A 10,565-nucleotide genomic window follows, 5' to 3' on the forward strand; every position below is an offset into this window, starting at 1 on the left:
CCCCCACCCCAGCCATGACGTGCTGTGGTATGGAATACCTCCCTGGCTAGCCCGGGTCAGGCGCCCCGTCCCTGCTTCCTCACAGCTTCCCCTCCTCTCTGGCAGAGCATGAGCCTCACAAAGTCCTTGGTCAGGGTAAACATCACTTAGCAACAATTGAAAATATCGACTTCACCAACACTGTTCTCAGGCTGGAAGTCAAAACACAGCACTGCACCAGCTAACACAAAGGAAAAACATGACTGCTACTGCTGAACCCAGGACAAATAAATAGCCAGCTATAGCAATTACTAATAAGAACAGCTAAGTTTATGTTTAGATAGCTTCTCTGTTTTCAAGTTTCATGACCAGCAATTGCCATTAAGGCTATAACACTGCTATAGAAATGTTGGATTATTTCGATTACAGCAGTTATGTGTCTGGGTACATTTGAAGGTGTGGGTTGGTTGGTTTTTCCCCATTGCATTAAATGTAAGTAAAGTACATTCAAAAGGAAAGCATCTTTGTATCCACTTGTATATAGTTTTAGTCATTGCCCCTATTTTGTCAGTTTAACACTAACTGTTTCAGACAGCATGTGCACATCAGTAAGTTGCCCCTGATCTGTGTAGTGGGCAAGCTGGAGTATTTGATTTGTTTCTACCTCATATTGAGTGTATTTCTTGCTCTGAGTTCCAGACATACTGTAGATAAGCTCACGTAAGTATAGGTCTAAAAGGTAATCTTTTATAGAAAAGGGTAATATGAAGAGAAAATAAATGCAAAATAAATAAAGGATGCTTGCATTCCAGCTTGTTTTCCCCTAAGGTAAAATGTAAAGGCTGTTGGGAACAGCCTTTGAATTTGACCTCTGCCATTCCTGTCTGGCCAAGAGAGAGGCTGGGTCTCTTTTCAGAGAGATGCTGTTAATGTCTTCAGTCAAGACAGCATGATATACACCTATCTGAGCGAGTGAGATTATGTCCATCTTATCCCATTCTCTGAAGTATCCTGAATTTCAGTCTCTGCTACTTATTGCTCTGCCTCCTTAGGCAACAGTTAGTTCAAATGATGCCTATTGTATGTAGTATCCGAAATTACATCTGGACTTCTCTCTCATAAATTCACTTTTTGCAGCTCAAGCACATTACCAGATTGCTTAAGATGCAGTTACTTTTACTGCAAATTAACCCAAAGGATGTGCTTCAAAACTGACTCTCCTTAATAGTGCATGTTCTTTGCTAAAAGAATCAATGCAACTTTTAAAATATCGTCAACTTGAACTTAAGAAGCAGATGGTAATTTAGCATGAACCATTTGGTTTGAGTAATATATTGGCAGTAAAGGCCCAATCAGCTTGCACTGCATTCCATCTTCCCCAACAGTGTTATTTCCCAGAGCAGCACTTCTCAAAAATTATGTGCTTTTTTTCTCATCTATATGACAAGATATTGCAGTAATTTACAGGGGCAGAGCAGTTGACGTCATCTACCTGGACTTGTCAAAAATGTTCGACACTGTCCCACATGACATCCTTGTCTCTAAACTGGAGAGGCATCAACTTGATAGGTGGACCACTCGATGCATAAAGAACTGGCTGGATGGCTGCATGCAAAAAATTGTGGTCAATGGCCCAATGTCCAGCTGGAGACCAGTAACAAGTGGTGTCCCTCAGGGATCAGTGTTGGCACCGGTCTTGTTCAACATCTTTGTTGGTGACATGGACAGTGGGATTGAGCGCGCCCTCAGCAAGTTTGCCAATGACACCAAGCTGTGTGGTTCGGTTGATACACTGAAGGGAAGGAATGACATCCAGAGGGACTTTGACATGCTTGTGAGGTGGGCTGATGGCAGCCTCATGAAGTTTAACCATGTCAAGTGCAAGGGCCTACACCTGGGTCAGAACAATCCCAGGCACAGCTACAGGTTGGGCAGAGAAGAGATTCAGAGCAGCCCTGTGGAGAAGTATTTGAGGGTGTTGGTCGATGAGAAACTTAACATGAGCTGTCAGCGTGAGCTCGCAGCCCAGAACCGTATCCTGGGCTGCATCAAAAGGAGTGTGACCAGTGATCAGGAGGTGATCCTGACTCTCTGCTCTCGTGACACCTCACTTGGAGTGTTGTGTACAGTTCTGGTGTCCTCAACATAAAAAGGACATGGAACTGTTGGAACAAGTCCAGAGGAGGGCCATGAGGATGATCAGGGGACTGGAGCACCTCCCATACAAAGATAGGCTGAGGAAGTTGGGGCTGTTCAGCCTGGAGAAGAGAAGGCTGCATGGAGACCCCATAGCAGCCTTCCAGTATCTGAAGGGGGCCTATAAGGATGCTGGGGAGGGACTGTTCATTAGGGACTGTAGTGATAGGACAAGGGGTAACGGGTTAGAACTTAAACAGGGGATGTTTAGATTTCATATAAGGAGGAAGTCCTTTACTGTGAGGGTGATGAGGCACTGGAATAGGTTTCCCGAGGAAGTTATGAATGCTCCATCCCTGGCAGTGTTCAGGGCCAGGCTGGACAGAGTCTTGTATGACATAGTTTAGTGTGAGGTGTCCCTGTCCATGGCAGGGGGGTTGGAACTCGATGATCTTAAGATCCTTTCCAGCCCTAAATATTCTATGATTCTGTGAATTTGTAGCTTTCCAGGGTATTTGAGTCTTTTTGGAATGGGAAATCTAAAAAACCACCACAACAAATACTCTAGGCAACCAAATTAGGAGTTTGAAAATCAGTGCTTTACAGAAATTCACCTGAACCTGCCAATTGCTGATACCTTATCCTAAAATTGACAGTTTGTTTTATTACTGCAGTGCCCAAATAAAATAAGAGGCCAGATCTGTGGATAGAGATAGTACCTTTTATTAGATCAACTGATAAAGGTGAGATAAACCCCCTCACTTATAAATGTGTAAATCAAATCTCAAGTGCCAAGCCTTGGACTCCATCTAAGTGCTTACCTGCAGAAGAGTGGATAAGTGGCTCTTTTCCAAATGCCCTTAAGTTGCCAGGACTTAGGAGCCACAGGGTAACAGGCATGTATGTCCTTCAGCCTGCTCTGAAAACTGTAAGAAGGCTTTTTGCATGGGGAATCTCACATAGCCAGTGGTGACCTGAAGACTGATGTGTGGAAAGATGACAGCACAGCATGCTGCTCCCTGGAGGGGCCTGCAGTTGAGGAAGCATGTTTGGGGAATAGCTTCCCTTCAGGAAGGTTTCAGCCCTGTGTGTCACAGGAGATTGCAGCAGTGAGCCACACTCCACCAAGTCTGAAGTAAACTCTGCCAGAATCAAATGTCCTGGAGGTGGATGTGAGGTGCTTCCATACCAGACACTTCAAGCTGTTGATCAGTGCTTTGGGGAACTGTGGGAACTGCCCCCTTCTGAATTTCTTTTTTTAAGATTCTAACAAGAATTGGTGACTAGTGAAGTCAATAAGGAATAACTGGCATATATTCCTAGTACCCACTGCATCACACCATGGAAGTTAATAAGTGGAGCTGAATTAGTATGGTAGCATTTAGAGACAGCCAAGGAAACAGTTAAGGGTTAATGATATATGTGTGACACTGTGGAGTGCATACATGGGGCCAAAAGCTGAAGGGAGCAGATCACATACATCACTAGGACCTGGTATAATTGAGTTACCAATTCTTGCAGTTGTAACTAGGTGCAAAGTATGTCACAAGTATTCCATTTAAACATGGTTCCAGTGAGCTAAAAGTATGGCCAAATTCATATGTATTAGGTAAGCAGCAGGGTGGAGTTTTAGGGGATTTCTTTTTTTTGTAAGAATGAACTTCCTTTAGCCATGGCCAAGTAGTGAGTAAAGGACAAAGTATTAAAATAACATACTTTAAAAAAACCCTCATGCCTTCTTATCTGTCTTTCATCTTCTTAGGCTTCAATTCTCTCTTCCTTTCCTGTTCTCTCTGACATGCAAAACGAGAACAAACTGGTTTTGTTTGTTGGCTGTACTGTTACCTGAGATCAACATTATCGGCTTTGCTTCTTTCTTAGTAATCAACATAGGTACCCTGCAATATTAACTGCTCCTTGGAAGAGAAGATGCATCATCTGCCCTGGATGGGTTTTGCTGACCCATATAGTCTATTCAGACTGTTCTCCTTGGATTTACCTGTTTCTTTCTCCCCTCTAAATCAGGCAGAAGGGAAAGGTACTGAACTGTGTGAGAATATGACTGGAAAACAATTACACCCTCTTTATATCCTTCAGAGTGGAAAAAAGATTTGGAAGCTTTACAAATATTCTTCACATGCCACAAGTTACTGATTCCTACAGTGTATCTTTGCATAGATTAAAAATGTAAACAAATTCACTTTTGTTTCTCATGAAAGGTCATATTCTTACTGCCCAACACTTAGATTGTGATAACCAAACTGTGTCCTTATTTTCACTTTTGGAAAAGAGAAAAACACACCAGCTTTAAAACTTTTCTGGATTTAATGTGATGGAGAGAACTGTTTGTCTGAAAGGTGCCTTAATGTTTATGGATCCTCAAGCAGTTAGTTTTTAATCTTACAGATAGGAACTTGGAGGAAGGTAAAAATAGTTATGAATCACATTTCTTGTGTATACTACATGTATGCATTATATTTTAGGGGAGAATTGTATAATGTTGGTATAGGAAATGGTATCAAATGCATGTGTCTATTAATTATGTCATTTGATTTTTCAACAGGGTCTGTGTTTTAACGGAAGTGCCTTCATTTTGTATCTCATTGCTGCCATTGTAGATGCATCTTCAGTTACCAAGGAACTGGAGAGTCACAATTACAACAGCTGGGCAGCTTCTTCAGTGAGTTCATTTTTTGTTTAAATCAATTCTATATCCAGTAAAGTTGTATCAAAAGGTGCTCACTGGAAGTGTGGGTTGAAATGTGCGTGTCCTGGATTTGGAAAATCTGCAGACTGACACAGGAGCTCACACACAAAACCTGTAGGTAGCTGTAATTTAGTTCATGGTTTTTGGCTGTGACTAGAAATTCCACCAAGACATGACAGATCAGAAAAGGCTGTAATGTTTTTATGATCATACTGCTTTTCCCCTCCCTTGCCCCCTTTTGTTACTAGCTCTCTGACAGAGGTTACAGCCTGCACATCAGAGTAAGTGAAACAGACTATATAAGCACCAAGTCACTTAAGTGCACTTGGACAACTTCAAAAGCAGTTTAAACTGACTCAGCTAACTCTGCATGCATGTGGGTAAGATCGATTCAGCTTTTGTGGGCTAAGCCATATATACAGTGCCTTTGGGAAGGTCCCGAAGTGGTATTGCTGTTTCTACAGTGATCTTCCTGTTACCGCCTCATCCTTTGATAGTCTTTCTTCTGAGTTGGGTGAGCAGTGCCTGAAACATCATGTAACTTCCCAGTGTGGATGTAAATCATTAATTAGTCTTACTACTTAGATTTGGAAATCCAAAGCAGTCAGTCAAAGGGAGTGAAGGAAAAAAATCCCACCCTTGTCACTTGCTGGGTAGGGGAGCACATTCTCTAGCCAAGTTAAGGGAGTTGTAAAAGAACTTTTTGCACGTTGTGGCAACAGTGTCAAATTAAATTGTAAACAGTAGTTCTGAATTACAGCTACTTTGCTGACTGTCCATGCTTCTGCAGTTGTCCTCTCTGGACTATTCACAAATCCTGTCTTCTCTCTGAAGCTTATTGTATGTGGCCATGAACACAGAGACTTGAAGAACACCTGCTGTGTTGTTTTCTTGGGAATTTAGTAACTACGTCCCTGTCATCTTAGAGGTGTTCAGGGTCTTCTGCCATTGACAGTTTGTAACTATTGGTCTGTTACTCAGCCACTGCTGTTGACAGGAACTTGTTTGCTGCTAGATAAGCTTCCATGCTGATTTAGGTTTTATGCAAAATGCATGGATGCTCAGTGTCTCATGGGATGCTTGGTATCTCTTCTAATACCTCCTAGTAGTGCTTATCTGATGCAATGTCTAAATAAACTATTAAATGCAGATTCCTGATTTCTAAACACATTAAGAGTTTCATGGTTAGACATGTGTGAGAATTTAGCAAATCCTCTATCCCCAACAGTCATTCTGTTAAAGATTTTAGATGGAGCTTTTATTTCATTAAAAAAAAAAAAAAATATTGGAGAAGGTGACTGCTACAAATTTCTATTGCAATAAGATTTCACATCATCATCTACAGGTTTTGGTGCCACAGATTAAATTTACATTAAACAAGACTCACCAAGAGCCTGCTGCTTGAGGTCTTAGATTTGCTGCCTGTATGCATGCTTAGTGGCGCCCTGCTCTCAGAGCTGAAGTGCCCACCCAGACCAATGATGGTATATTAGCAAGAAACACTGGTAGAATCATAAAATATTTTTAGGCTGGAAGAAAGCTCTGGAGGTTGTCTGGTCCAATTCTCCCTCCTTTAAAGCAGGGCTAACTCATATCAGGCTGTCGTAGCCTTGTCCACTTGAGTTTTGAGTATTTCCAAGGATGGCTCTTTCACAGTGCCTCTGAGCCTTTCACAGTGCCTCTGAGCCTCTGTTGCCATGTCTGATTACTCTCACTGTGATTTCCTCCCTGCCTAATACCTTCTTGAAATGTCCCTTCTTGTAACTTATGCTTTTCTCTCTCATCCTATTATTTCTCACCTCTAAGAACAGCAGCATTAATTCTATTTGCAGTGTCAGCTTTATTTGGTTCAGTTACCAGCACAAAATATTCTGGGCTTGTCATAAGACCATTTTGAACATAGTCTGTTTTGAACAACATGTAGTGATTAACAGGAACTTAACCACTGGCACTGAGCTAGGCTTTATCAGTACCACTGAAATAGTTCACAGCATATTTTGCACATATGCTGCCACCAATACTGTGTAGTTTTAATCTTTAAACATAAAATAAATCTAGCCTGCTACAGAAGGCTTATTCTGTAACCAATTTCTGACAAAGTGGTAATATCTCAAGTGATTGCTGTCACCAGTGCTTGCACTGAGGAATACTTCAGTCACCAGTAGAGGACCTTTGGAATCGGTAACCTAATTGGTACTGCTGTTTGAGAACATGTCTGGGCCTGCATTTGAATCCACATTTTGCTCAGGAAACCGACCTGTTTTGACTCAGTGTGCCATACTGAGGTACAGGTGGGCTGTAGGCAATTCCTGGAACATAGCAGCAGTGCAGGAGTATTAGCTTGAGTTAATACTGTCCCATGGACTAACCATCAGTCTTTACCAGCAAGTGATGTTAAAAGCAGCAAATTTAGGATTGGTGGGAGTCCGATCTATAAGATCCATATTGAGGCGGTATAATGTGGAGATATGAGTTGAAATATGCCATATTCTGACTGCTTCTAGGGCCATATTTCTGTGTATAATATAATCTTGATTACATAGTGTGGCTGTGATGGCCACACAAGTACAAGAAGGTGGAAAAGTGCCATTTACTGAGCCTGTTTTCTCCTTTTTCCAAATCCATATCTATTTCTTTTTTTTCTTTTTTTTTTCTTGTTCTTTAATAGAAATGACAGTGCTCTCGAATATATATTTTTTCCTAATACGTATTTTTTTTCCCTTCTCTCTACAGTTCTTTGCCTTTGTGGTTACCTCCTGCTATGCTGGAAATACATATTTTAGCTTTATATCTTGGCAATCACGAACTTTGCAGTAACTATTTTGTTACAATGAAATCTGTAGTATAAAATATCCTGAGGATTATACTCTTGGCAAAAGCTTGGAAGAGGGATGAGGTCTTTTTGAACATTTCTGTTAGAATTGACACTATATTCTTTGAGATTAAATGATTATTTATAGTACAATACCATCTTTACATCTAACACTGTACTACATAGTAAAATTTCTTACTGCTTCTTCTAAAATTAACACCATATTTTTCTAGACATTGTATAGATGTTGTTACTAAACCTTTAATAAATCTTACTGGAAGAATGTGCCAATTTTTTTAAATGTAACTTTTTAAATGTTACAGATATACTTTTGAGATGTAATGCTACAGATTGAAACTAAGATGGATACTGTCTTGTTATTATGTATAAAAAGTGACACTGCAGGAAAAATACCACCCAAAACTTTTAAAATAAATAATAAATGACCCAACTGTGCATGTTTTGTAACCTGGGAGTAGAAGGCTTTTTTAAATTCTTTTTCATAGTGAAAGATATGCTACTGAGAAGTCTGATGAACCCCTCAGTTTGCAAATTCTAACAGCTTCTCACAGTCATGAGATTGCTTTTGGAACCTGTAACTGTAGGTCTGAAGCTTGCTGAAGGAATATTGTGCCTGAAAAACATTACCTTAACAGGTTTCATAAATCCAGCAGGCTCCAAGGCTTAAGCCTAGACGACAGCCCCTTGGTGCTCATTGTTTAACCTACTGAGAATGTGACAAAACACCTACAAAAGGTAACACATTTTGTTTCTCAGGGGATGGTGTTTCATTTCTTTTCTCCTCAGATTAGGCCATTAATCTGTCCTAATTAAAATCTGAGCTTCTAAATCCTATAGTATGTAATCCTCACATAAAACTATTGGTGAATCTTTTATTGCTGGATTAAGAAGATTTGGACTCTTTCCAGTCTTCCAAAACTTAGTTGGACAGTTATTTGGTAGCAGAGAAATCTTACTGCTTAAAAGAACTTCTTTATTCTTCCCTGTAACTAAATGGTATGCACTTACTTATGTGTGTGACCTGTAGCAAAGAAGACTTATCAACAGCCAGCTAATTCTGTACTTGGATCACATTGTTTTGCTCCTGATTACCTGTCAGAGTCACAGGATTTCAGTGTAAGGGAAGCCAAGATATTATTTAAAAACCTGTATTTGTCTGCACATTGCATCTGGCCCGCACAACAAAGGTCAGGCTGTCTGCTGCTGCTAAAATTATCCAGCTGTGAGAAAGAAGGGCTACCAATTATGCATATTATCTACACAGATAAAAACGTGCCATTAAAATCCTGTATGCTCTTTTCCATTGCTGGAAAAAAAATCAAAGGCATAAAAATGTTCCAAATGTCAACTGATAAAATGTGACTAGAAATATAGTGGCATTAAAATCTCATCAGGAATAATCATAGAATCATAGAATCATTGGGGTTGGAAAGGACCTTAAGATCATCTAGTTCCAACCCCCCTGACATGGGCAGGGTCACCCAAGGCCTCATCCAACCTGGTCTTGAACACTGCCAGGAATGGAGCATTCACAACCTCCGTGGGCAACCTATTCCAGTGCCTCACCACCCTAACAGGAAAGAATTTCCTTCTTGTATCCAACCTAAACTTGCCCTGTTTAAGTTTTAACCCATTACCCCTTGTCCTGTCACTACAGTCTCTAATGAAGTCCCTCTCCAGCATCCCTGTAGGCCCCCTTCAGATACTGCTTTAGTAGTAATAAAAATTCTTTCAAAATTCTTTTCAAAGTTCTTTGATGTACCTATTTTAAGTCCAAAGAATGTGACTATGTTTGCACAAATGTTTCATGATTTGTGGTAACTGTGATGGTCTGATGTAAAGTCACAACCCAGATGACATTTGTTGATAAGGTAGTAAAAAGGAGTAGAGCTAAAAGGGAGTAATATGTTTCATCCAGTTTACCAAGAACTGTCATGGAAACTGTGTGTTACATTTATGATTAATGAAGGACATTAATGAAGGACATTAATGAACCCATTAGTGAAGGACAAACCTGCATTATTACCAGATAAGGAATTATTCTCATAAAATATCTACCTCCTCTCTGAGTCTTCAATGCTCATCCTGAGGGGAAAATGTGCTGGTTTTGTTTTTGCAAATCATAACTTACCTACTTACCTGCCTTGCTCTTTGCTTTTAGAAAGATAATTATCTTGCTTCCTGTGCTCTTTCTCATCTCTCTCACTTCTCATCTGTTGCCCAGATACCAACTGGCTGTTTTTCAATTGTTCAATATCTAGTTAAAATTGGAGGAATCTGTACAAGCTGGAAATTACTTCTAAAGTTTGCTCCTCCTATTTCAGGCCTGAAGAAATGCATAAGCACCAAAAAGGTTATCTGTTTCTTCAGTGCATTAGTCTTAAATACAGACTTGCAAGCTATGACTTATGCATTTGTATATTCTAATATTGATAAAGATAAGCTAGCTGTGGTTTATCTTGTAACAAAACAAGATTTGTGCTTGAAGGCATTGCTTAGTGTTCATAAGATTGAAAGAAACCTTATTAAAAAGAATAACTAGTAAGTGATGAAATCATTAGTGAAATTCTTAATACAGATATTTATAAGAATAAACAAAATGCTAACCAATTTGTAAAGTGAAGGGATTTGACATTATAAATAACTTGTTTCAGACAAACGGTCTCTGAAAAACCAAAGTCAGATACTTGGTGTCAACTTATGGCCATCACATTTCATTTATTAAGGAGCTGTCGGTACCTTTTATCATCATATGTGATGCACTAAGCATGAAGTAAATAGCAGAAGAACTGTAATAAAACTTCAACTTCAGCCATGGTTTAGACTGACTTTGTGCCAGTAGTTTACAGAAGACTTCTCGGTAGCAAATGACTGCTGCTCTACTTGTATTACTTTAAAGGTTATTTCTGT

General features: G+C 39.9%; 1 protein-coding gene across 2 annotated transcripts in view; it reads left to right on the top strand.

Annotated features, from left to right (window-relative positions):
* Positions 1 to 7,921, top strand: part of CMTM8 (CKLF like MARVEL transmembrane domain containing 8) — a 47,044-nt gene extending 39,123 nt beyond the window's left edge. For both annotated transcript variants that reach the window (XM_062603571.1, XM_062603570.1), the window contains 2 exons: positions 4,679 to 4,795; positions 7,556 to 7,921. In XM_062603571.1, coding sequence (XP_062459555.1) covers positions 4,679 to 4,795; positions 7,556 to 7,639 — 201 coding nt within the window. In that variant the 3' untranslated portion in view covers positions 7,640 to 7,921. The remainder of the gene's footprint in view (positions 1 to 4,678; positions 4,796 to 7,555) is intronic.
* Positions 7,922 to 10,565: the final 2,644 nt, after the last annotated feature.

The sequence above is a fragment of the Pezoporus occidentalis genome, unplaced genomic scaffold, assembly GCF_034315485.1.
Source record: "Pezoporus occidentalis ecotype Australia unplaced genomic scaffold, CSIRO_AGI_Poc_V1 ctg80, whole genome shotgun sequence".
Classification (NCBI taxonomy): Eukaryota; Metazoa; Chordata; class Aves; order Psittaciformes; family Psittacidae; genus Pezoporus; species Pezoporus occidentalis.